This window comes from Pristiophorus japonicus, chromosome 9, assembly GCF_044704955.1.
Source record: "Pristiophorus japonicus isolate sPriJap1 chromosome 9, sPriJap1.hap1, whole genome shotgun sequence".
NCBI classification, from domain to species: Eukaryota; Metazoa; Chordata; class Chondrichthyes; family Pristiophoridae; genus Pristiophorus; species Pristiophorus japonicus.
In genome coordinates, this window is record NC_091985.1 from 212,718,470 (window position 1) to 212,746,411 (window position 27,942).

At 43.9% G+C, this 27,942-nt stretch overlaps 1 protein-coding gene across 1 annotated transcript in view; it reads left to right on the forward strand.

Moving 5' to 3' along the window:
* The window catches only part of LOC139274112 (uncharacterized), a 438,299-nt gene extending 413,730 nt beyond the window's left edge, over positions 1 to 24,569 (forward strand). Inside the window, 2 exon segments of the mRNA XM_070891155.1 lie at positions 21,039 to 22,352; positions 23,910 to 24,569. Of these exon segments, the coding sequence (XP_070747256.1) occupies positions 21,039 to 21,943 (905 nt within the window). The 3' untranslated portion in view covers positions 21,944 to 22,352; positions 23,910 to 24,569.
* Positions 24,570 to 27,942: the final 3,373 nt, after the last annotated feature.

Below are 27,942 nucleotides of genomic sequence, written 5' to 3' on the forward strand. Positions count from 1 at the left end.
ATGTGATTTAGCCAAAGTGGACTGGAAACAGGAACTTGAAGGTAAATCAGTGTCAGAGCAGTGAGAGGTATTCAAGGAGGGAGATAGTGAGGGTTCATATGTTCCCTTAAGAAAAAGGGTGGCACTAATAAATCTAGAGCCCCTTGGATGTCAACATAAGAACATAAGAAATAGGAGCAGGAATAGGCCACACAGCCCTTCGAGCCTGCTCCGCCATTCAGTAAGATCATCGACCTCAACGCACTTTCCCGCCTGATCTCTATCTCCCTTGATTCCCCGAGAGACCAAAAATCTATATATCTGAGCCTTGAATATACTCAGAGACTCAGCATCCACAGCCCTCGGGAGCAGGGAATTCCAAAGATTCACAACCCTCTGAGTGAAGAAATTCCTCCTCATCTCAGTCTTAAATGGCCTTTCCCTTATCCTGAGACTGTGCCCCCTAGTTCCATCCAGGGGAATCAACCTCTCAGCATCTACCCTGTCAATCTCCTTCAGAATCTTGTATGTTTCAATGAGATCATCTCTCATTCTTCTAAACTCCAGAGAGTATAGGCCCATTCTGCACAATCTTTCATCATAAGACAGCCCTCTCATCCCAGGAATCAATCGTGAACCTTTGTTGCACCGCTTCCAAGGCAAGTATATCCTTCCTTAGATAAGGAGACCAAAACTGTGCGCAGTACTCCAGATGTGGACTCACCAAGATCCTGTACAATTGTAGCAAGACTTCCTTACTCTTATACTCCATCCCTTGCAATAAAGGACAACGTGCCATTTGCCTTTATTGCTTGCTGTACCTGCATGCTAGCTTTCAGTGTTTCTTGCACGAGGATACCCAAATCTCTTTGAACACCAACATTTAAAAGTTTCTCACCATTTAAAAGATATTATGGTTTTCTATTCTTCCTACCAAAGTGAACAACTTCACATTTCCCTGCATTATACTCCATCTTCCACCTTACTGCCCACTCACATCGTCTATCTATATATCTAGGTCATTAATATAGATTGTAAATAGCTGAGGCCCCAGCACTGATCTTTGCAGCACCCCACTAGTTACAGCCTGCCAACCTGCAAAGGACCTGTTTATCCCTACTCTCTGCTTTCTGTCCGTTAACTAATCGTCTATCTATGCTAATACATTACCTTCAATCCCATGAGCCCTCATCTTGTGCAATAGCCTTTTATGTGGCACCTTATCGAATGCCTTTTAGAAATCCAAATATACTACATTCACTGATTCCCTTTTATCTACCCTGCTAGTTACATCCTCAAAAAACTCTAATAAATTTGTCAAACATGATTTCCCTTTCATAAAAGCATGTTGACTCTGCCTAATCATATTATGATTTTCTAAGTGCCCTGATACTACCACTTTAACAATGGATTCCAGTATTTTCCAGACGACTGCTATTAGGCTAACTGGCCTGTGGTTCCCTGTTTTCTCTCTTCCCTCATTTCTTGAATAGCAGTGTTACATTTCCAATCCACTGGGACCGTTCTAGAATCTAGGGAATTTTGGAAGATCAAAACCAATGCCTCGACTATCTCTGCAGCCATCTCTTTTAGAACCTGAGGATGTAGGCCGTCCGGTCCAGTGATTTGTCAGCTTTTAGTCTCGTTCCTCACCCTCATTAGACCCTAGGTTCCCCACCATTGTAGGTATGTTTTGTACCTCTTCCACTGATACAAAATATTTGTTTAATGTTTCTGTCATTTCCTTATTCCCCATAATAATTCAATAATAATGTGGGACTTCCGTCAACACACGGACTGCAGCATTTCAAGAAGGTGGCTCACCACCATCTTCTCGAGGGCAATTAGGGGTGGGCAATAAATGCTGGCCTTGGCAGTGACACCCACATCCCATGAACGAATAATAATAAAAAATAAAAATTCTCCTGTCTCAGCCTCTAAGAGACCAACGTTTATTTTTTCTATTACACTTTTGCATACTTGTAGAAGCTCTTACAATCTTTATATTTCTGACTAGTTTTCTCTTGTTTCTCTTTTTTCCCTTATCAATTTTTTGGTCATCCTTTGCTGACATCCTCAGGCTTACTACTATTCTTGGCAACATTCTTTCAATCCAATGCTATATTTAACTTCTTTAGTTAGCCACCAAGCCTTCCTCCTCCACACAGGTTTGCTTTATGGTCCCTAACAGGCCCTTTTGTTATCCTCTTGCTCTTAATGTACTTCTAAAACATCTTTGGGTTTTCCTTGCCTTTATTTTTTCATGTTTTCTCTTTGCTTTCCTAATTTCCTTTCCTAATTTCCCCCCTGCACTTTCTATACCCCTAGGGGTTCTGCAGTATTGTGCGCTCGGATCATTTTTCCCGTGGACCTTTGTTTCTCAATGGAATGTATTTTTGTTGAGAATTATATATTTAAATGCTAGCCACTGCTTATCAACTGCTATATCCTTTAATCTATTTTTTCCAATCGACCTTAGCCAACTTGCTCTTCAAACCTATGTAATTGGCTTTATTTAAGTTTAAGACCCTAGTTTCAGACTTGGGTAAGTCACTCTCAAATATAAAGGGCATACAGGATAGGATAAAGAAATCAAGACAACCTTATTTTAGATACCGAGCGCACAATACTGCAGAACCCCGAGAGGAGTATAGAAAGTGCAGGGATGAAATTAAAAAGGAAATTAGGAAAGCAAAGAGAGGACATGAAAAAATAAAGGCAAGGAAAACCCAAAGATGTTTTATAAATACATTAAGATCAAGAGGATAACAAAAGGGCCTGTTAGGGACCATAAAGCAAACCTGTGTGGAGGCGGAGGCTTGGTATGATTCAAAATGAATACTTTGTTCCTCTCTTTTCTGAAAACAGACACAATGTGGACATTGCAATTGGGGACGATGAGTGTGAAATATTAGATGAAATAAACATAGTGAGAGGAAGTATTAAGATGTTTAGCAGCTTTGAAAGTAGATAAATCCTGAGACCTGGATGAAATGTATGCTGTTAAGAGAAGCAAGAGAGGAAATAGCAGAGGCTCTGACCATCATTTCCAATCCTCTCTGGCTACCGGTGTGGTGCTAGAGGACACGAGGACTGCAAATGTGGTACCGTTGATTAAAAAGGGATAATTACAGGACCGTCAGCCTAACCTTGGTGGTGGGAAAAGTATTGGAAAAATTCTGAAGGACAGGATAAATCTTCATTTAGAAAGTCACGGATTAATCGAGGAAAGTCAGCATGGATTTGTTAAGGGAAGGTAGTGTCTGACTAAATTGATTGAATTTTTTGAGGAGATAACAAAGGAGGATCGATGAGTGTAATGTGTTTGATGCAGTCTATATGGATTTTAGCAAGGCTTTTGCTACGGTCCTATTGGCAGACTGGTCACGAAAGTTAAAGCTCGTGGGATCCAGAACAAAGTGACAAGTTACATCCAAAATTGGCTCAGGCAGGAAGCAAAGTGTAATGGTCGATGGGTGTTTTTGTGACTGGGAGGATGTTTCCAGTGGGGTTTTACAGGGCTCTACTTGGTCCCTTTTCTTTTTGTGGTATATAATCAATGAGTTGGACTTGAATGTAGGGGTTTTGATTAAGAAGTTTGCAGATGATACGAAAATTGGTCGCGTGGTTGATAATGAAGAAGAAAGCTGTAGACTGCAGGAAGATATCAATGGACTGGTCAGGTGGGCGCAACAGTGGCAAATGGAATTCAATCTGCAGAAATGTGAGGTAATGCATTTGTGATGGGCTAACTGGACAAGTGAATACACAATAAATGGTAGGATACTGAGAAGCGTAGAGGAACAGAGGGATCTTGGAATGCATGTCCACAGATCCCTGAAGGTACCAGGACGGGTAGATAAGGTGGTTATTAGCTGAGGCATAGACTATAAAAGCAGGGAGGTTATGCTTGAACTATATAAAATTCTAGTTACACCATAGTTAGAGTACTGCGTGCAGTTATGGTCACCACATTACAGGAAAGATGTGCAGTAGAGAGGGTACAGAGGAGATTTACGAGGATGCTACCTCAACTGGAGAATTTTAACTGAGGAAAGATTGGATAGGCTGGGGTTGTTGTCTTTGGAATAGAGGAGGCTGAGGGGAGCCCTATTTGAGGTATATAGAATTAAGAAGGGCCTAGATAGAGTGGATATGAAGGACCTATTTCCCTTAGCAGAGTGGTCAATAACCAGGGGTCATAGATTTAAAGTAATTAGTAGAAGGTTCAGATGGGATTTGAGGAGATAATTTTTCACGCAGTGGGTGGTGGGGGTCTGGAACTCACGCCTGAAAGGGAGGCAGAAACACTCATCGCATATCTCAACGTACTTCGAATGCGCACTTAAAGTGCCGTAACCTGGAAAGTGGGATTCGGTGGACTTGTTGAGCCGAACGGTCTCCTCCTGTGCTGTAAATTTCTGTAATTCTATGATCCTGTACTTGCAGTGGTGACTTTTGTAAATTATGAGGACAGGTTGCACAGAAAAGGCTTGTATTCCCTTGAATATAGAAGATTAATGATTGACCTAATTAAGATGTTTAAGATGATTAAAGGAAAAACTATTTCCTCTAGTGAGGGAGTCCACCACAAGATCGTTCAGGGGTGATGCCACGAAGCACTACCTCTCACAAATGCTGAGAGGCTGTTTCTCTTGGCTCGAGAGTCGAGAACTCGGGGTCATAGGGGCCAATATTCCACATTGCCTTTAATTCTTCCTGCATCTAACCTGTCCAGTTCCGTCAGAATTTTATATGTTTCTATGAGATCCCCTCTCATCCTTCTAAACTCCAGTGAATACAATCGATCCAGTCTCTCCTCATACGTCAGTCCTTCCATCCCGGGAATCAGTCTGGTGAACCTTCGCTGCACTCCCTCAATAGCAAGAACGTCCTTCCTCAGATTAGGAGACCAAAACTGAACACAATATTCCAGATGAGACCTCACCAAGGCCCTGTACAACTGCAGTAAGACCTCCCTGCTCCTATACTCAAATCCCCTAGCAATGAAGGCCAACATACCATTTGCCGCCTTCACCGCCTACTGTACCTGCATACCAATTTTCAATGACTGATGTACCACAACACCCAGGTCTCGTTGCACCTCCCCTTTTCCTAATCTGCCACCATTCAAGTAATATTCTGCCTTCATGTTTTTGCCACCAAAGTGGATAACCTCACATTTATCCACATTATACTGCATCTGCCATGCATTTGCCCACTCACCTAACCTGTCCAAGTCACCCTGCAGCCTCTTAGCATCCTCTTCACAGCTCACACCGCCACTCAGCTTAGTGCCATCTGCAAACTTGGAGATATTACACTCAATTCCCTCGTCCAAATCATTAATGTATATTGTAAATAGCTGGGGTCCCAGCACTGAGCCCTTCGGAACCCCACTAGTCACTGCCTGCCATTCTGAAAAGGACCCGTTTATCCCGACTCTCTGCTTCCTGTCTGCCAATCAGTTCTCTATCCACGTCAGTACATTACCCCCAATACCATGTGCTTTAATTTTGCACACCAATCTCTTGTGTGGGACCTTGTCAAAAACCTTTTGAAAGTCCAAATACACCACATCCACTGGTTCTACCTTGTCCACTCTACCAGTTACATCCTCAAAAAAATCTGGAAGATTTGTCAAGCAGGATTTCCCTTCATAAATCCATGCTGACTTGGACCGATCCTGTCACTGCTTTCCAAATGTGTTGCTATTTCATCTTTAATAATTGATTCCAGCATTTTCCCCACTACTGATGTCAGGCTAACCGATCTATAATTACACCTTTTCTCTCTCCCTCGTTTCTTAAAAAGTGGTGTTACATTAGCTACCCTCCAGTCCATAGGAACTGATCCAGAGTGGATAGACTGTTGGAAAATGATCACCAATGCATCCACTATTTCTAGGGCTACTTCCTTAAGTACTCTGGGATGCAGACCATCAGGCACTGGGGACTTATCGGCCTTCAATCCCGTCAATTTCCCGCCTAATAAGAATTTCCTTCAGTTCCTCCTTCTCACTAAACCTTCGGTCCCCTAGTATTTCCGGAAGGTTAATTGTGTCTTCCTTCGTGAAGACAGAACCAAAGTATTTGTTTAACTGGTCTGCCATTTCTTTGTTCCCCATTATAAATTCACCTGAATCTGACTGCAAGGGACCTACGTTTGTTTTCACTAATCTTTTTGTCTTCACATATCTATAGAAGCTTTTGCAGTCCGTTTTTATGTTCCCGGCAAGCTTCCTCTCATACTCTGTTTTCCCTCTCTAATTAAACCCTTTGTCCTCCTCTGTTGTATTTTAAAATTCTCCCAGTCCTCAGGTTTGCTGCTTTTTCTGGCCAATTTATGTGCCTCTTCCTTAGATTTAACACAATCCTTAGTTTCTCTTGTTAGCCATGGTTGAGCCACCTTCCCTGTTTTATTTTTACTCCAGACAGGGATGTACAATTGTTGAAGTTCATCCATGTGGTCTTTAAATATTTGCCATTGCCTGTCCACCGTCAACCCTTTAAGTATCACTCGCCAGTCTATTCTAGCCAATTCACGTCTCATACCATCGAACTTACCTTACCTGAAGTTCAGGACCCTAGTCTCTGAATTAACTGTGTCACTCGCCATCTTAATAAAGAATTCTACCATATTATAGTCACACTTCCCCCAAGGGATCTCGCACAACAAGATTGCTAATTAGTCCTTTCTCATTACACATCACCGAGTCTAGGATGGCCAGCCCTCTAGTTGGTTCCTCAACATATTGGTCTAGAAAACCATCCCTAATACATTCCAGGAAATCCTTCTCCACTGCATTGCGACCAGTTTGGTTAGCCCAATCAATATGTAGATTAAAGTCACCCATGATGACTTCTGTACTTTTATTGCACGCATCCCTAATTTCTTGTTTGATCTGTCCCCAACCTCACGACTACTGTTTGGTGGTCTGTACATAACTCCCACTAGTGTTTTCTGCCCTTTGGTATTCTGTAGCTCCACCCATACCGATTCCACATCATCCAAGCTAATGTCCTTTCTGACTATTGCATTAATTTCCTCTTTAACCAGCAACGCCACCCCACCTCCTTTTCCTTTCTGTTTATCCTTCTGAAATGTTGAATATCTCTATGTTGAGTTCCCAGTCTTGGTCATCCTGGAGCCATGTCTCCGTGATCCCAAAATCTCTCTACTCCTCCGCTTCTTTTAAAGTTTTACTATTTAATGTTCATTTCCTCCCTTTTTCTTCCTGCCAAAATGTATCTCATCAGATTTCTCTGCACTAAATTTCATCTGACATCTACCTGCCCCATTTACAAACCTGTGCATTCAGACTGAACTCACTTACAATCGTCTTCACAGTTTCCCATGCTCCCCATTTTTGGCGTCTGGAGATGTTAATTTTTTGCCCCATATACCCAAGTCCAGATCATTTCTCTATATTGAGGAGCAATGGTCCCCACATTGACCCTGGGGGACACCACTGTTTACATCCCTCCAGTCTGAAGAACATCCATTAACCACTAATCTCTGTTTTCTGCCCTTTACCCAGCTTCTTCTCCACTCTGCCCCACTCCGTTTAATACCGTGAATCTTAATTTGATCAACAAGCCTCCTGTACAGCACCTTATCAAACACCTTTTGACAATCCATCTACACAACATGCACTGCATTTTCTTTCTCACTGCACTGTTATTTCCTGAAATAATCCCTGCTGTCTGTCCTGAATGAACCCATTCCACTACCAAATGTTGCAATGTTTGCTCCACCCCACAGAGTTCCATCTGTCTCAGCATCCACGATGCTGAGAATGACGTGAGTAGCACGTGTAGCGAGTTGGTCTTACCGCAAGTGAAGGGTCCACAATCAGCTCGGGAATGGAAGACCAGCAGGAAGAGCAGTGCAAGGAAGGAAATTCAGGGGTGCCCTGCGGTCGTCCCCTGCGGTCATCCCCCTGCAAAACAGATACACTGCTTTGAGTACTGTTGGGGGGGATGACTCAGCAGGGGAGGGCAGCAGCAGCCAAGTTCATGGCACCGTGGCGAGCTCTGTTGCACAGGAGGGCAGGAAAAAGAGTGGGAGAGCGATAGTGATAGGGGATTCAATTGTAAGGGGAATAGATAGGCGTTTCTGCGGCCGCAATCGAGATTCCAGGATGGTATGTTGCCTCCCTGGTGCAAGGGTCAAGGATGTCTCGGAGCGGGTGCAGGACATTCTAAAAAGGGAGGGAGAACAGCCAGTTGTCGTGGTGCACATTGGTACCAACGACATAGGTGGTAAAAGGGATGAGGACCTACGAGACGAATTTAAGGAGCTAGGAGCTAAATTTAAAAAGTAGGACCTCAAAAGTAGTAATCTCGGGATTGCTACCAGTGCCACGTGCTAGTCAGAGTAGGAATCGAAGGATAGCGCAGATGAATACGTGGCTCGAGCAGTGGTGCAGCAGGGAGGGATTCAAATTTCTGGGGCATTGGAACAGGTTCTGGGGGTGGTGGGACCAGTACAGACTGGACAGTCTGCACCTGGGCAGGACCGGAACCAATGTCCTAGGGGGACTGTTTGCTCGTGCTGTTGTGGAGGAGTTAAACTAATATGGCAGGGGGATGGGAACTAATGCAGGGAGACAGAGGGAAACAAAAAGGAGACAAAAGCAAAAGACAGAAAGGAGATGAGTAAAAGTGGAGGGCAGAGAAACCCAAGGCAAAAAACAAAAAGGGACACTGAATATAAAGGGGCTGCAGGAGAGGTCAAAACTAAAAATCATGGTTTAAAAACTAGGATTAAAACACTCTACCTAAATGCACGCAGCATTCGAAATAAAGTAAATGAGTTGACGGCACAAATCATTACAAATGGGTATGATTTGGTGGCCATTACAGAAACATGGTTGCAGGGTGGCCAAGACTGGGAATTAAACATACAGGGGTATCTGACGATTCAGAAAGATAGACAAGAAGGGAAAGTAGGAGGGGTAGCTCTGTTAATAAAGGATGATATCAGGGCAGTTGTGAGAGATGATATTGGCTCTAATGAACAAAATGTTGAATCATTGTGGGTGGAGATTGGAGATAGTAAGAAGGATAGTAAGATAGGAAAAAGTCACTGGTGGGCGTAGTTTATAGGCCCCCAAATAATAACTTCACGGTGGGGAGGGCAATAATCAAGGGAATAATGGAGGCATGTGAAAAAGGAACGGCAGTAATCATGGGGGATTTTAACCTACATGTCGATTGGTCAACTCAAATCACACTGGGTAGCCTGGAGGAGGAATTCATAGAATGCATACGGGATTGTTTCTCAGAACAGTATGTAACAGAACCTACAAGGGAGCAAGCTATCTTAGATCTGGTCCTGTGTAATGAGGCAGGAAAAATAAACAATCTCCAAGTAAAAGTTCCTCTCGGAATGAGTGATCACAGTATGTTTGAATTTGTAATACAGATTGAGGGTGAGGAAGTAGTGTCAGAAACGAGCGTACTATGCTTAAACAAAGGGGACTACAGTGGGATGAGGGCAGAGTTGGCTAAAGTAGACTGGGAACAGACGAAACGGTGGCACAATTGAGGAACAGTGGAGGACTTTTAAGGAGCTCTTTCATAGTGCGCGACAAAAATATATAATATATTCCAGTGAAAAAGAAGGGCGGTAAGAGAAGGGATAACCAGCTGTGGATAACCAAGGAAATAAAGGAGAGTATCAAATCAAAGACCAATGCGTAAAGGTGGCCAAGATTAGTGGGAAACTAGAGGATTGGGAAAATTTTAAACAACAGCAAAGAATGATTAAAAGAGCAATAAAGAAAGGAAAGATAGATTACGAAGGTAAACTTGCGCAAAATATAAAAACAGATAGTAAAAGCTTTTACAGATATATAAAATGGAAAAGAGTGACTAAAGTAAATGTTGGTCCCTTAGAAGATGAGAAGGGAGATTTAATAATGGGAAATGTGGAAATGGCTGAGACCTTAAACAATTATTTTGCCTCGGTCTTCACAGTGGAACACACAAAAACCATGCCAAAAATTGCTGGTCACGGGAATGTGGGAAGGGAGGACCTAGAGATAATCACTATCACTGGGAGGGGCGGGGGGAGTGCTGGACAGGCTAATGGGACTCAAGGTAGACAAGTCCCCTGGTCCTGATGAAATGCATCCCAGGGTATTAAAAGAGATGGCGGAAGTTATAGCAGATGCATTCGTTATAATCTACCAAAATTCTATGGACTCTGGGGAGGTACCAGCGGATTGGAAAGCAGCTAATGTAACGCCTCTGTTTAAAAAAGGGGGCAGACAAAAGGCAGGTAACTGTAGGCCGGTTAGTTTAATATCTGTAGTGGGGAAAATGCTTGAAACTATCATTAAGGAAGAAATAGCGGGGCATCTAGATAGGAATAGTGCAATCAAGCAGACGCAGCATGGACTCATGAAGGGGAAATCATGTTTAACTAATTTACTGGAATTCTTTGAGGATATAACGAGCATGGTGGATAGAGGTGTACCGATGGATGTGGTGTATTTAGATTTCCAAAAAGCATTCGATAAGGTGCCACACAAAAGGTTACTGCAGAAGATAGAGGTACGCGGAGTCAGAGGAAATGTATTGGCATGGATAGAGAATTGGCTGGCGAACAGAAAGCAGAGAGTCAGGATAAATGGGTCCTTTTCAGGTTGGAAATCGGTGGTTAGTGGTGTGCCACAGGGATCGGTGCTGGGACCACAACTGTTTACAATATACATAGATGACTTGGAAGAGGGGACAGAGTGTAGTGTAACAAAATTTGCAGATGACACTAAGATTATCGGGAAAGCGGGTTGTGTAGAGGACACACAGAGGCTGCAAAGAGATTTAGATAGGTTAAGCGAATGGGCTAAGGTTTGGCAGATGGAATACAATGTCGGAAAGTGTGAGATCATCCACCTTGGGGGAAAAAACACAGTAAAAGGGAATATTATTTGAATGGGGAGAAATTACAACATGCTGAGGTGCAGAGGGACCTGGGGGTCCTTGTGCATGAATCCCAAAATGTTAGTTTGCAGGTGCAGCAGGTAATCAGGAAGGCGAATGGAATGTTGGCCTTCATTGCAAGAGGGATGGAGTACAAAAGTAGGGAGGTCCTGCTGCAACTGTATAGGGTATTGGTAAGGCCACACCTGGAGTACTGCGTGCAGTTTTGGTCACCTTACTTAAGGAAGAATATACTGGTTTTGGAGGGGGTACAGAGACGCTACATTGGCTGATTCCAGAGATGAGGGGGTTACCTTATGATTATAGATTGAGTAGACTGGGTCTTTACTCGTTGGAGTTCAGAAGGCTGAGGGGTGATCTTATAGAAACATTTAAAATCATGAAAGGGATAGACAGGTTAGAGGCAGAGAGGTTGTTTCCACTGGTAGGGGAGACTAGAACTAGGGGGCACAGCCTCAAAATACGGGGGAGCCAATTTAAAACCGAGTTGAGAAGGAATTTCTTCTCCCAGAGGGTTGTGAATCTGTGGAATTCTCTGCCCAAGGAAGCAGTTGAGGCTAGCTCATTCAATGTATTCAAGTCACAGATAGATAGATTTTTAACCAATAAGGGAATTAAGGGTTACGGGGAGAGGGCGGGTAAGTGGAGCTGAGTCCACGGCCAGATCAGCCATGGTGTTATTGAATGGCGGAACAGGCTCGAGGGGCTAAATGGCCTACTCCTGTTCCTAATTCTTATGTTCTTGTGATATGTTCTTATGTCTAAAGCCACAACAAAAGCTCCAGTTTTTGCTGGAGTTTGAGAAACCAGTTTTAAAAATGGGGTAGCATTTCAGCCAATCCAGGCTCAGCCCCGCCCACTGGCTGTCACAAGCCCCCCGCCCTCCACTCCCATTGTTTGGAGGACAGCTGCCCGCTCGGTCCTCCAGCCCCTCCCCCGCTCTTCCTATTGGTCTGGAGCTCCCGTCAATTACCCGGGCTGGATTGATGCTCAGTCTGGGGGTCTGGAGCTAATGTGGAGTATTAAAAATATAACACTCATGAAAGATATTTTATAGAGAAAAGTGTTGTTTATTAAAAGCTGATTAATCAAGGGAGATCCGGCCTCATCAGTACCATTACTGAGTGCTCTACAACGCTGATCTCAGGACAGCTGTGTAATTACATTTTTATACAGTTGAGATAGTCAAAATGATGGAACTACATGGGGAAGTGTTGCATTGGTTAATACAGGTTACAACAATTTCATTGGGTGCTCCAGTTACATTAATTTTATTAGTTAAAGTAATTTCTAAAGATTCCATTGGTACATTCAGTTCTGACGACTGTTGCTGGGGAATAGCTGCCCACAGGTTATTTGTTACATTTCTGGGAACTTCTTCCCAGGCTAATTCTCAGACTAATGTCCTTGGCAGACATATGGCTACCCTCTGCTTAAAAAAGGCATTGACCCTGTTATCTCCTGTGGCTGGAACATCGTGGCCTCTTCTCATTATTTCTGTGCACTGTTTACATAAATTTTGTGGGTGTTCTTATCTCCTAAGAGAATTTCTCTGACAGTGTTTCTGCCTAATAAAGTCTTACTTTATTTTAATTACACCAAATTACTTTACCCCTAATTAAGGTTTTTCACTCTTACAATCCCCCATTTGATCAGGTGGTAACCCCTAATACCCACCATGAACAACAATTTTCCTTTTCCTGTCTTGATTTGTGTATCTCTCGCCTCGGTTTAGTTGATCAGGCGCTAGGATTGGGACACTCACGACTCATATCAGGTATTCATGCCGTCTTTGTGTTTGATTACCCTTTTTTGGATCTAACAAAGGCTTTCTGCATTCTTGGTTACGGGCCTTGGCCAGCGTCTTTGCTCTGCGTCTCTTGTATCTGCCTGCACATTCTCCCCGGAGTATCAGCACCACTATCAGCTGCACTAGGACTAACACATGGGATATAATTCTAATCCCTATCTTGTAACTTTACTCGGGTATGCCTCTCCTGTTTTTGCACTTGTTACATAACATCACCAACCAACTCAAGACTATTACTATCTGTACTGCCACTAGGGTATGTGAAAAGATCCTTATCCACGGATGTATAATCTCAAGTATCAAGGCGGGTTTTTCAGGTTATCCTTTATTTCACTGTCCAGTTCTTTGCCTTTATCCTTTAGCTCATAATATCTTATAATGTAATTTCTTAACGGTCCTTTGAGCTCCGTTAAATCTTCAAGTAACGGGAATTGGTGGTGCTTGCTCTTCCATGTAATCATCAATATCTTGCTTAATCTCATCGCTTATATTGTCTTCCTGGCGTTTATATACGTCATGTGTGCTCTTCCCACTACCACCGACACGGAGTAAAGCAAAAGTTAGGCATTGTAATGTTACAAGTCAAGCCTCCGGAATCGTAAGTTCCCAGGCTAGTTACCACACAATATTCTCCTCACCCTTGATAGGCTTAATGTGTCAGTTCGGTTCGGGCAGGGCTTATTCCAATGACACATCCTTCCGTAGTATTGTCAAACCCACAGCTATCCTTGCTCCAGTCTCCCACTGGGCGAGTACATATAGTTAGGTTTCCTTCTCTCCGGCATCCGGATAAAGATATTCCCCTTATATTTCCATTCTTTTTGATCTCATACTGGTCCATCGCAGACGTACTCTTCCCCTCGTATTATGTTTGTTTCTCCTTCCATCCTCCTGTAACCGCATACACCCTAGTCATTCCTTTCAGGGTGCATGCGTCTAATGGCCCAGTGTGCTGTGCCATTTCTTTCAACTGGGTGCTATTTATCCAATCTGGAACTTGCCTGGTTTGTATCTGATCCATATTGTGTCTCACCTGACCGATCATCTATCTCCCATAGGCATGATGTGTCTCTTTTCCTGTCCTCGGCATCGTCCTCTCATTCCTGCTTATTTAGCTCGTTAATTGTTCGTGCATGGCCTTCCAATACGGATATACCCTCCAGCAGTATTTTGGATGTTTTAGATCCTAACTCTAAAGACTCTATCTCTATCACGGCCTGTTTCCTCATCGTACCTCCATCTTTCTCCTCAAACTATCTGCTCCTGCTTGGATCACCTGTATAGCTAGTGCATCTACTAGCGAGGTCCCTGTACTTACTCTAGTTAACACGTCATTCCCTATAGATCTCCTCTGTCTTCCCTCCTCTATGTCTCAGCTGCTTATGATACTCCCTTGCTCCTGATGTTTCGCTAGCTTTTCTCAGGATTGTATCTAGCAATCGTGTGTACAATGCTTTAGTCTTGGGGATAAACTTTTCTGGCCGGTATAAGTCTGTTAAATTTATGCTCACAGGTAACATTTCATGCTACACATTGTCAAATAACAACATTCCCTCCGATCCCGCCGGGTGGGCCTTCAGTAAGGGGATGTCAAGTAATTGGTGGTAGTGTTGTTGGTCCTGGGGTCGTGACTATTAATCATCACTGCTGGACCTGAATACTTTCTCTCTTCCTGACATATGACCCATTAACGAGGACGGCTCTAAGACCGTGTCCCTCTCTGGGTCCAGACAATGTACTATTGCTTCTGTTCTAGGTTTAACTACCATATGCTTTCCCAAGGTTAATTCGCTGGTTTACAATATTCAGGTAACATTTTGTTACCCACTTATCTTGTGGCTTCAAGATAAATGCTCCTGACACTCTGGGCTGCTTTACGTAGTTGTTGTACCCTCTGGTGTGAGTATATGCTTCCGGGCCCCCTAGGGGCAGCCTTGTAGCTTGTCCTTGTAGAATCGGAAGGGCGGTGGTGATCATGTTTATATTCTGTTGATAAAACACATCCTGGATATTCCAGATTTTTAGTTAGTCTTACCATTTCTATTTCAACTGGATTGTTTGCACCGTTTCTCCAGGCATGTGCCCTTTTCCAGATCCATTTTATTATAGCCAGTACCCCTAATATTGCAAATATACATCCTAATCCTCTTTAAAAAGTCCATCTGTCGTACCTTTATATTCTTTCAGCTGGGACCAGTGTTTCCATCGACCCCTACCTTTCATATCAACGCAAGCACACGTATCTCCACTAATTAATACCTCATATGGTCCGCTCCCCTAGGTGCGAACCCTGGTTTCTCTGCCACTTCCTTAACCATTACCTTCGCCCCCACCTCAGGGATTATAGCCGAGGCGGTTATCTCACTGTCTTCATCCTCCTCCTTCTGCCTTTCTCGGACCTCCTGTCGCATACCTTTCAACTGCTCACTCAATTCCTTCACATACTTTCTGATTCTGTCTTATAGGGGGCCTAAGTCGGCTCCTCCTGTCACTATTCCTTCTGGTAACTTCATTGCCTCACTCGAGGTGGTTTTAAGGGTCCGATTCATTCTCTCTACCATCGCTGAAGTCTAGGGGTGATATGGGATGTGAAACTTCTGCTTAATACCAAATATTCTACAAGTTTCTTTCATCACTTGACCCGTGAAATGAGTCCCTTGATCCAAGCCAATCATGTGGTAATAGGACTGCCTCCCATTTAGCATTTCCACCAGTGTGTGTTTTGTGTGCAGTATTATTTCTCCTGTCATTATGACAGACTCACTAATTTTGACTGCCCAAGTGGCACAATCCAGTGCGGCCAGGCATCTGGACAGACCGGCAGCCACTGGTGATTGCTGTGTCGAGTAGTAAGCTACGGGTCTCATCCTATACCCATGCATTTGTGTCACCGCGGCTCCATAGAAGCCTCCCTGGTTCTCACAATATATATGGAACGGGAGATCCATGTTCGGGAGTCCCAGCCCTGGAGCTGACATTAGGGCTTCATTCAGATTACCGTCTGCTGCTTCTTGTTCGGGGCCCAATCTACAGTTTCTAAGGATGGTTTTCCCACTTTCACTAGCCGCTGTATTGGTTCTGCGATTGCCACGAAGTTAGGTACAAGATTCCTGCAATAAAGAGCCCCAGTACCTTACACACCCCTCGGGCTGTTTTGGGTCGAGGCATAATCCTAATGGCCTCCTTCCTGTCATTGGACATGGTCCTAGTTCCTTGGGATATTTTGTGTCCCAGGTACTATACCACAGCTTGTCCGATTTGTGCCTTTTTTAGTATTTACTTTGAATCCTGTGTCCTGCAGGACTTCCAGGATCTCTATACGTGCTCCTGTATGCCCCCTATCATCCTCGGATGTTATTAGTAAGATCATCTATGTATTGTAGGAGAGTACTCCTATACGGGGTTAAATCCACCTTTTCTATGGCTCAACTCATAGTCCGGTGGAATATAGCCGGGCTATTGTGGGACCCGTGTCCAGGTGTACTGATGGTCGCTGACTGAAGGCAAACTTATCTTGGGACTCTTTTGCCAGGGGCATGGACCAGAATCCATTGGCTATGTCTAATACACTGAAGATCTTCTGCTCTGGTTTTAATCCATTAACTATTGTGATTGGGCTGGCCACGATGGGATGTTGATGGGGAGTCACCTTATTGAGGGCAGTATAATCAATAGTTAACTGATATGATCCGTCTGGCTTTTGCATGGGCCAGACAGGGGAATTTGTTGTTCCCTCTACCTCCTGAGTATACCGCTTTCCAGTAACTCCCTCCACTATCTGTCTCACAGCCCGTGCAGCTTCTGGTTTTATCGGGTAGTTGGGCACTTCACACATTAACATGCCTGTCAAAATTACTCTCTTCCCCCAAGGTATTTTTCGATTGTTTCCAAACCTTTTAGTTTTTTTTTTAGTTTTTTTAAAAAAGAGATCAGATTTAACATTTTATTTGGAATGTATCTCAGTATTTTGTTGTGCCTTCTCTTCACCCGTGGTACTTGAAACCTTCACAACAAAATGAACTCTTCACTTTTCCCATCCTAACCTCTGCTCTCCTTTAAGATTTGTATTTATTGTTGGATTACAAAATGTCAAATATGGTAACTTTTTTTAATCGGACTTCTCATTTATGCTTATAGTGATTCACAGATCACAGAATGCAAAGTACTTGTTTTATAATTGTGTGCCCAATTTCTGTTTTAGAAGCGGAACATCAAAAGCTCTAATCTTTTGCTCTGTAACTTCAATTTTGTGATACAGTATCTCATAAATTACATATTTTTAAGCTTCAGATTCTGACGCAGTAGTTGTGTAATTTTATTAAAAAGGCTTCCAAACCCAAGATTTTCCAATACAACCAAAATTTTTATCAAGGAGAATCACCTGAACTATATCAAAATCACAATTCAAATATTGTACTGCCAATCTTTTATTTAAAACTCTTTTTACTGAGCTACAAGCTTTCATGTCAAGGTTTTGCACAAGGAAAATGGGGGCGTAGTTCCCCAGCCCGTAGCCTCGAGAGAACCATGCAGGCTTTTTTTTAATGGCATTACAATTTCCCGTCTCCATTCTTTATCTCATTCTTAGACTAAATTTATTGTCTTTCAACCCAATGTAATCAATGATTATATGTTTTCTTTTGACAAGTAAATGAGCATGTCGAAATTTTTAAAAAAAACCAACGGGACCATGCATTTTAGACCTTTTGCTCAACAAACCTATCTTTTGTGAATTTCCTAGCTCTGTAACTTATCATCCAAGTAAATCCGCACCTATGCTTCTAACTTAAAATGTAATTCAATTCTAGGTTCACACTTTCTTAAAAGTTACCACATACAGGACAACACTACAAAGGGTTAAAAAAAAAAATTTCACTGTCCGAAAAAGTGGGTGGAGCTAAAACAAACACAGCTCCACCATTTTTTCCAAACAGGCTTTCAGACACTTGAAAAATTCATTAATTCCCACCTCAAATATTCCGCAGTCAAAAATCACACAAGCACTTTCATTCAAAGACAGACATTCACAAAAGCCTCTTCATTCAACAAAGTTTATTAATTGTTTGACCGGCTCTATTTTTGGATCCATACATCACTTAAGATAGTCACTATCAGGTTTTTTTATGGTCGTCTGAAAAATATCCTAGTCCCCCCCATAAGGGAGCAGTGTCCAGCATATCTTTACACGTCATACTCAGTTTTTGATACGTCTACCCTTATATCGGTTTCACTGTATTCTCCGATACTGACTGTCTTCCCACTTGTATCACCTAACCCCGGTGTCTACAGTCCCACCGACTTCTTATTGATTAAACTGTGTTCTAGATACTGACTGTCCCTCCAGTCAGTTTCCCCTGCCCCTAGAGCCTGCAATCCCATTGACACCCTTATCGATTTATCTGTATTCTAGATACTGATGGTTCCTCTATCCACATCGATGCCTTCTGATAGTGTCTATCGTGACTTCCCAATTCCCCAAAGTCTTTTACACCATAGCAGACCTTTCACAGATTCAAGTACCCCGGGGCAACAGACACGTCTCGTAACGGCTCACGTCAGATTATGAGTGGTAGTTGAAGATACTCACTCGTGATGGATTCGTATACATTTGTCTGTAGGCTGCCCCTTGTAACCCTGCTTGCAGCACCATAATGTTGTGGGGTATTAAAAATATAACACTCTAATGAAATGTCTTTTATAGAGCAAAAGAGTTGTTTATTAAAACCTAATTAATCAAGGGAGATCCGGCCTCATCAGTACTGTTACTGAGTGCTCTCAACATCGATCTCACAGGACAAGCTGTGTAATTACATTTTTATACAGTTTAGATACAGTCAAAATGGTGGAACTACGCGGGGAAGTGTTCCATTGATTAATACAGGTTACAATAATTTCATTGGGTGCTACAGTTACTTGGTTACAGTAATTTCTAATGATTCCATTGGTACATTCAGTTCTGATGACTGTTGCTAGGGAATAGCCCCCTACAGGTTATGTGTTACATTTCTGGGAACTTCTTCCCAGGCTAATTCTCAGACTAATGTCCTTGGCAGACATATGGCTACCCTCTGCTTAAAAGAGGCATTGTCCCTGTTATCTCCTGTGGCTGGAACATCGTGGCCTCCTCTCATTATTTCTGTGAGCTGTCTACATAAATCTTGTGGGTGTTCTTATCTCCCAAGAGAATTTCTCTGACCTTAGTGTTTCTGCCTAATTCAACTGTTCTACCATGAATGCATTTTAAACCTTACTCTCAGTCTTTCTTACTTTATTTTAATTACAATGATTTACTTTACCCCTAATTAAAGTTTTTCACTCTTACAAGCTACATTTGGAAAATAAACATTAATTGAACCTGTCGGTTACGGCATTCATTAAATCGAAATTAATAGAAATCACCAGAAAAAATATCTTCTGGAGTTTACTCAATGGGGTGTGAGTCTCTGCTGAGGGTTTGTTACAGTTTTGGTCTCCAAATCCAATCCAAACGGCCTGATTTTGGTCAGCTTGAATAGTGAACATACTGCAGGTCTGTCTGCTCACCGATTTTTAAAATAATTTATTATTATTTATTGTCCCTCTGCCCCCAATCTCGATGGGATGACAAAATACAATTCAGTTCCCCCAATTTGGACTTTCAATTATTGGAAAAATCCTGAGGGACAGGATAAATCTTCATTCAGAAAGACACGGGTTAATCAGGGACAGTCAGCATGGATTTAAGGGAAGGTCGTGTCTGACTAACTTGATTGAAGTTTTTAAGGAGGTAACATAGAGGGTTGATGAGGGTGGTGCATTTGATGTAGTCTTTATGGATTTTAGCAAGGCTTTTGATAAGGTCCCACATGGCAGACTGATCACGAAAGTAAAAGCCGATGGGATCCGAGGCAAAGTGACAAGTTGATCCAAAATTGGCTGAGGCAGGAAGCAAAGGGTAATGGTTGATGGGTGTTTTTGTGACTGGAAGGGTGTTTCCAGTGGGGTTCCACAGGGCTCAGTACTTGGTCCCTTGCTTTTTGTGGTATATAATCAATGATTTTGACTTGAATGTAGGGGATATGATTAAGAGGTTTGCAGATTATATGAAAATTGATTGTGTAGTTGATAAGAAAGCTGCAGACTGCAGGAAGATATCAATGAACTGGTCAGGTGGTAGAACAGTGGCAACTGGAATTCAAGAAGTGTGAGATAATGCAGTGAGGTAATGGGGAGGTCTAACAAGGTGAGGGAATACACAATAAATGGTAGGACATTGAAGTGTAGAGGAACAGAGGGACCTTGGTGTGCAGGTCCACAAATCCTTGAAGGTAGTAGGACAGATAGAATAATGTGGTTAAGAAGGCATACGGAATACTTGCCGAGGCATAGAATACAAGAGCAGGGAGGTTGTGCTTGAACTGTATAAAACACGAGTTAGGCCACAGCTAGAGTACTGCGTGCAGTTCTGGTCACCACATTACAGGAACGAGAGGGTACAGAAGAGATATGAGGATGTTGCCTGGACTGGTGAATTTTTAGCTATGAGGAAAGATTGGCTAGGCTGGGGTTGTTTTCTTTCGAACAGAGGAGGCTGAGGTGCATAAAATTGAGGGGCCTAGATCGAGTGGCTAGGAGGGACCTATTCACCTTGGCAGACGGATCAATAACCAGGAGGCATAGATTTAAAGTCATTGGTAGAAGGTCTAGAGGGGATTTCAGGAGAATTTTTTCGCACAGGTTGGAGGGGGTCTGGAACACTCTGCCTGAAAGGGTGGAAGAGGCAGAAACCCTCAGCATTTAAAACGTATTTGGATATGCACTTGAAGTGCCATAACCTACAAGGCTACGGACCAAGAGCTGGAAAGTGGGATTCGACTGTACAGCTGTTTGTCAGCCAGCACACACACACTGGGTTGAATGGCCTCCTGCTGTGATGTAAATTTCTATGAAAACTAGAATTGTCTGTTCTGAATTTCTATCCTGCATTCAGTGATGGTTTTTCTAAACTCCTTTTACAGGGCATTAGAAGGGGAGGATTTGCAGATGGGAAACTCGAACGAGACATCACATCAAGATCTGAATATCATCTGCCTTTGAATGTGGAAGAAGAAATGTTTGTCTGTTCTGTCTGTGGGAAACATCAGTGTGACTGGAAAAGCACCGAGACGCACACACCCGAGTGAGAGTGTTCCAGTGCACTGATTGTGGAAAGAGCTTTAACCAGTTACACAGCCTGAAAAAACATCGCACCATTCACAGTGGGGAGAAACCGTACACGTGTTCTGTGTGTGGACGAGGCTTCAACTGATCATCCAACCTGGAGAGACACAGGGACACCCCCACCATGGAGAAACCGTGGGAATGTGGGGACTGTGGGAAGAGATTCAATTCCCTGTCTGATCTGGAAACTCATCAATGCAGTCACACCGGGGAGAGGCTATTCACCTGCACTGTGTGTGGGGAGGGATTCACACAGTTATCCAACCTCACTTCACACCAACTTGCTCACACTGATGATAGACCCTTTAAACGTTCTGACTGTGAGAAGAGCTTTAAAAGCACAAGGGATCTACTGACACACCAATGCAGTCAGTCTGGAGAGAGACCGTTCACCTGCACCGAGTGTGGGAAGGGATTCACTCACTCATCCAACCTGCTAAAACACCAGCGAGTTCACACGGGGGAGAGGCCATTCACCTGCTCACTGTGTGGGAAGGGATTCACTCAGTCATCCAACCTGCTGACACACCAGCGAATTCACACTGGGGAGAGACTGTTTACCTGCTCAGTGTGTGGGAAGGGATTCTCATTGTCATCTCACCTGTTGACACACCAGCGAGTTCACACCGGGGAGAGGCCGTTTACCTGCTCACTGTGTGGGAAGAGATTCACTCAGTCATCCCACCTGTTGACACACCAGCGAGTTCACACTGGGGAGAGGCTGTTCACCTGCTCCGAATGTGGGAAGGGATTCACTGATTCGTCCAACCTGCTGAAACACCAGCGAGTTCACACTGGGGAGAGGCCGTTCATCTGCTCCGAATGTGGGAAGGGATTCACTGATTCGTCTAACCTGCTGAAACATCAACATACTCACCGGCGAAAGACTGTTCCCCTGCTCCATGTGTGGGAAGAGATTGACTCGGTCATATACCCTGCGGAGACACCAGAGAGTTCACACCGGGGAGAGGCCGTTCACCTGCTCCCTGTGTGGGAAGATTGACCTGTTTATCCCACCTGCTGAGACACCATCAAATTCACGTGCGACTGCAGTGGTTGGATTCTGCTGTTAATCACATCAAGGACTGAACCATGTTCATTCTGACAGTTGGAGTTTGTTTCTGCTGCTGATAACCCTAAAACTGGGCTGGAGTTTAATATTTTGATATGTCAAGTAAATCAACTTTCTTTCAAACACACTGTCGAGCATTTGATGTCTCCAAGATAAGAGAAAACTACCTGATGTTCTATTACAGACTGTTCCATTTTTGGACCTTTCCTGCTTTCTAACTCTCGATTATTTCAGTTCTCATACCTTCGGATACCTTCGGTTACTCTCGGGGACATGTTCCAGCTTGTGTGATGAAGTGCTTCCTGTCATCACCACTAAATGGCCTAGCTCTAATTTTAAGGTTATGACCTCTTGTTTTGGACTCCCCCACCATGTGAAATAGTTTCTTTATCTACCTTATCATCTCTTTTAATCATCTTAAAACACCTCAATTAGATCACCCTTTAATCTTCTACATTCAAGGGAATACAAGCCTAGTCTCTACAACCTGCCCTCATAATTTATAAAAGTCATCACTGAGTACAGGGTAGAAATTCTGAACACCTAGTTCTAGTTTCTCTGAAACATTCTTTCGTCTCTTGTCCCTAAGCTGCAAGTCCCCCGTCCAACGCGCTCTCTCCTCGTCACATCCTCTCTGTTTGAAATCCAGATTCAATGTACGCTCTGATTTTTCTCCATTTCACTCCTGAAGTGCTGCGTGATGTTGGGGTTCGGCCCCAGTCACTGTTTGCCCTCAAACAGATGCATAATGAGGGGAAATCAATCTCTACCTTTAACTCACAGCGACATGGAAAGAGGGAAATGAATTATCTTTTCAACACCTGGTCCACTTGGCACTGAAGTGTCTGAAACTCCACTGCCTGTGGAAAGAGCTTTAACATCGCATCAGGGAAACAAAATGGTGACAAATGTTAACCTGTTTGGTTGACAAAAGAAATATTGCGTTAGTTTTTAAACCATGAATTGTTTAATGGCTTCACACTGACTCACCTGATTGTCCGACTCAGGTTCCACCCCTCAAGTTCCACGATTGGTTGCAGAACACGCTGCTCCCTGGGCCCTCTGGCCTCTCTCCCTGTTGGTTCCCAGGGCAATCAATCACCACTCGCCAACATTACACTGCCAGATGAGGTTCAGGGGCTCAGAGGAAGAAAATAAATGAGGCTTTGAAACTGAGATGGGAAATGCAATTAGAGAAACATGACTCAATATATTAACAAAACTATTTAAAATCAAATGAATTTAATTAATATTTTTACTTCATGCCAAGTGGGAAACAAGTGATGTCTGGACTGTGCAGGAGTGTTTGCGCCTGGCTACACAATGTGTCGCTGGCTCTCCACTCCAAATGAAGTTCTTCCAGTTTTGCTAGAGTAAACAAGGAGCAACTATTTCCATTGGCAGATTGATTGGTCTCCAGGGGAGACAGATTTAAGATGATTGGCAAAAGAACGAGAGACAACATGAGGAAACTTTCACACAGCGAATTGTGATCTGGAATGCGCTCACGATGGCTCAAGTGTCCACCTTCTGTGCTGTCCCATTCTATGATTATGGCGGATGTCCATACCCAGAGTACTCCGCGTGGTAGAATATGCCCTATTTCCATCAGCTAGGTGGGGGCAGGAGGGGGGGGGGGGGGCACAGTTCTTCTGAGCCCAGTAGGACCAACAATTTCCCATGTGGGACTGTCGAGGGAGGTGAGTTCCCTTCCCTGAAGGACATTCGTGAACCAGTTGGGTTTTTACGACAATACGGCAGCGCTCATGGTCACTTTTTTTCTAGTGCAGGCCCCACATATGACCAGATTCTTTCAGCTCAATTTCACAAACTGTCTTTATGTTTTTATGGATTCTCTCTCTCACTCCATTTTTCCTGTTTGAAATTCATTTTACAGGGAATTAAAAGGGGACAATTTGTGGACTGGAAGCTCAAATCAAACATTACATCGAGATCTGAATATCATTTGAACATGGAATCAAAAAGCACCGTTCACAGCGGGAGAAACGGTACACGTGCTCTGTGTTTGGACAAGGCTTCAACCGATCCTCTGACCTGTTGAGACACCAGCGAGTTCACACTGGGGAGAGGCTATTCACCTGCTCAGAGTGTGGGAAAGGATTTACTCGATCATACATCCTGCTGAGACACCAGCGAGTTCACACTGATGAGAAGCCTTTTAAATGCCCGGATTGTGGGAGTGTAATAAAAGTTCCAGGGAACTGACATGCCATCAACGTGTTCACACTCACTAGAGACTATTCAGGTGCTCTCAGGTAGGCTTTTATCTGACCTCACTGTACACCAGCGCACTCACACTGGGGAACGACTGTTCATCTGGTCTGAGTGTGGGCAGGGAGTCTCAGTCATCCAGCCTGCTTACTCACCAGCGAGTTCACAAGTCATTGCAGGAGATGGATTCTGCTGTTGATCAAATCCAGGATTAAATCGTGTTCATTCTGCTAGTTGGGGTTTGTTTCTGCTGATAATACTCCTGTAACTGAACTGGACTTTACTATTTGGGATATAGGTAAATAAATCAGCGTTACTTTCAACACATTGCTGTAGATTTTTGTCTTTCCCACCTGAGTGTTTAGCATCACCTGGTTGGAGCTCAGTAAGGACAATCGAGGGAGGATTGTACGGCGGGAACAGAACTTCAGCCTGGACACAGTCCTTCAGGACCACACTGAGAGGGGCAAACGGCACTTTGGTCTTTCTCGTCTCTCTTCACTGACAGCAAATTCTCTGTGTAGGTTAATTTTGACGTGTGTAAGGACCAGATGATATCCACCCAAGAGTATTTAAAGAGATGGGACGGATGCTCTGTGAGCCCCTTGCCCATATCTCCAACAGCTCAATAGAGTCAGGGATTGTGCTCTGAGATTGGAATGCAGCTCACGTACTTCGTATTTTCCAGAATGGGGACAAATCCGAGCCAGGGAACTAAGGGCGCATCAACGTGACCTCGATCACCGGGAAGATGCTTGAAGGGATTCTAGGAGATGCTGTTTTTGATCATGGGGAAAGTGAAGGGGCCCATTAGAGACACTGAACGTGGCTTCCACAAAACAAGGTCACGTCTTACAACCTAGCTTGAGTTTGTAAAGAAGTTGTTAGGTTGGTGGATGGGGTGGGGGGGAATCCGGTTGACATTGTCTACCTCGGTGTCAAACTCATTTCTTGTGGTGGGTCTGATCCGATATCCTGGCACTTGGCAGGGGCCACATTCAGCAAAAGTTATTAACATAGGAATAAATGAAGAGAAACAATATCGGAATTTAAATTTAGATTTTATTTACTGCTTTTGCTCCCGATCCCTGGCACCTCTTAGCTTGAGCATTTGTGTACTGTCCCTGCTCAAACCATAACCACAAGGATATCTGTGCATCGCTCTGACTGTGACCACAAGGCTGTGTCACTATCCCACACAGAAATAACGTTTCCTTGTTTCACATCTCCATACAAACAACATCTCTTTACACATCCCCTTTCTATACAATTACAGCAGACATGAACAAGGGCCTAAGGCTGATTAAAAGAAATAAGAACATAAGAAATAGGAGCAGGAGTTAGGACATTTGGTCCCTCGAGCCTGCTCCACCATTCAATAAGATCATGGCCTCAACTCTACTTCCGTGCCTGCTCCTGATGACCCTCGACACCCTTATCGTTCAAAAATCTGCTTATTTCCACCTTGAAATACATTCAATGACCCAGCCTCCACAGCTCTCTGGGGCAGAGAATTCCAGATTCACGACCCTCTGAGAAAAAATTCCTGCACATCTCAGTTCCAAATGGCCGACCCCTTATTCTGAAACTATGCCCCCATGAGGGGAAACATCCTCTCTGCATCTACCCTGTCAAGCCCCCTCTGAATTTTATACGTTTCAATAAAATCACCTCTGTCTTCTAAACTCCAATGGGTAATAGGCCCAAACTACTTAACCTATCTTCATAAGGCACCCCTTCATCTCAGGAATCAACCTCGTGAACCTTCTCTGAACTGCTTCCAGTGCAAGTATATCCTTCCTGAATTAAGGAGACCAAAAGTGGACGCAGTACAGGTTGAACCCCTCTCATCCAGGACTCCCTTATCTGGGTGGCGCATGCGCAGAACACGACCCGTTTCCCCCCATCACCCCCCCCAGGTTTCCTATTCCCTTTTTAGGCACAATGGTGATGCCTTTCCTTTATGATTTAATTAAATCATTCACCTAAACAGAAAATCAACACATTTACTCGAAAGAAAGTGATCAGCAGTAGCAGAAGCCCCTCAACCTAGAACACCTCTGGTCCCGCCGACACCTCGGGGCCTGGTGGTCCCGCCGACACCTCGGGGCCCGGTGTTCCCGCCGACACTGTGGGGCCCGGTGGTCCCGCCGACACCTTGGGGCCCGCTGTCCGAACTCGGGCAACCTCCTCCGCCCCCCCCCCCCCCCCCCCGCCCCCGACCTTGAGCGACCTCCTCCCACACCTCGGGCTGATGACCTTCCCTCATCTGACACAACCCCTCATCCATCACAGGCCAGATTCCGAGGGTGCTGGTTAAGGGAGGTTCCACCTGTACTCCAGGTGTGGCCTCACCAATGCCCTGTACAGTTGTAGCAAGACTTCCCAACTTTTATCCCCCTTGCAATAAAGGCCAATATTCCATTTGCCACGCATTTCATTGCAACAAAGGTTACACTGGGAGAAATGTTCAGCTAGCTTCCATTACAGGCAAAATGCAGAGCAAAAGAGCAGCATACTGGCATCTTAACAGTATCTCATCGGCCTACAGGCTTTTGTTAAATACATTTGCTGAGTGGATATAAATGTATACCAGTTTTTCGGGCATGATGCTCTATTTACACATCGAAGGAGAGAGAGATGCTGTTGGGGCACACGCTAAGTCCAGTAGCTGAAAGTGATTAACTGACTGGGTTTTATATTTTGTGATCCTGGACCTATTACCAATACCAGCAAAATTAAAGCCCATGGAATATAAGAGAAAGTGGCAGCATGGATACAAAATTGACGAAGTGACAGGAAACAGAGTAGTGGGGAAAGGTTGTTTTTCAGACTGTAGAAGGTATGCAGTGGTGTTCCCCAGGGTCAGTACTAGGTACCACTGCTTTTCTTGATATATATTAATGACTTAGACTTGGGTGTGCAGGGTACAATATCCAAATTTGCAGAAGACTCAAAACTTGGAAGTAGAATGAACAGTGAGGAGGATAGTGAAAGACTTCAGGAAGACACAGACAGGCTGGTGAAATGGGCGGACACGTGACAGATGAAATTTAACGCAGAAAAGTTCAAAATGATACATTTTGGTAGGTACAATTTTAAAGGGGTACTTGAACAGAGAGACCTGGGGGTATATGTGCACTAATCATTGAAGGTGGCAGCGTAGGTTGAGAAAGCAGTTAAAGAAACTTACAGTATCTTGGGCTTCAAGAATGGAGGTATAGAGTACAATGACTGAGGATGGGACGACCTTGGATCTGGACTGAAGATGATGGAGGTTGAACAGTTTCCCGTTTGTTCTGTAGACTAGCTCCACTCCAGTGGGGAGCTTACTGAGGGTGTGATGCAGCACTGCAGTAAGGAAGAATGAGAAGAGCGTTGGTGCAATGACACAGTCTTTCTTGACCATGGTCCGAACGTGGATTGGGTCTGTGGTGGATCCGTTGGTCAGGATCACAGCTTGCATGTCATCATGGAGCAGGCAGAGGATGGTGACAAACTTTGGAGGGCAGCCGAACTTGAGAAGGAACCTCCATAATACCTCACGGTTGACAGTGTCGAAGGCCTTTGTGAGGTCAAAGAAGGCCATGTGCAGAGGTTGGTATTGTTCCCTGTATTTCTCTTGTATTTGACTCGCTGTGAAGATCATGTCCATTGTTCCCCTTAGTGGGCAGAATCTGCATTGCGACTCTGGGAGG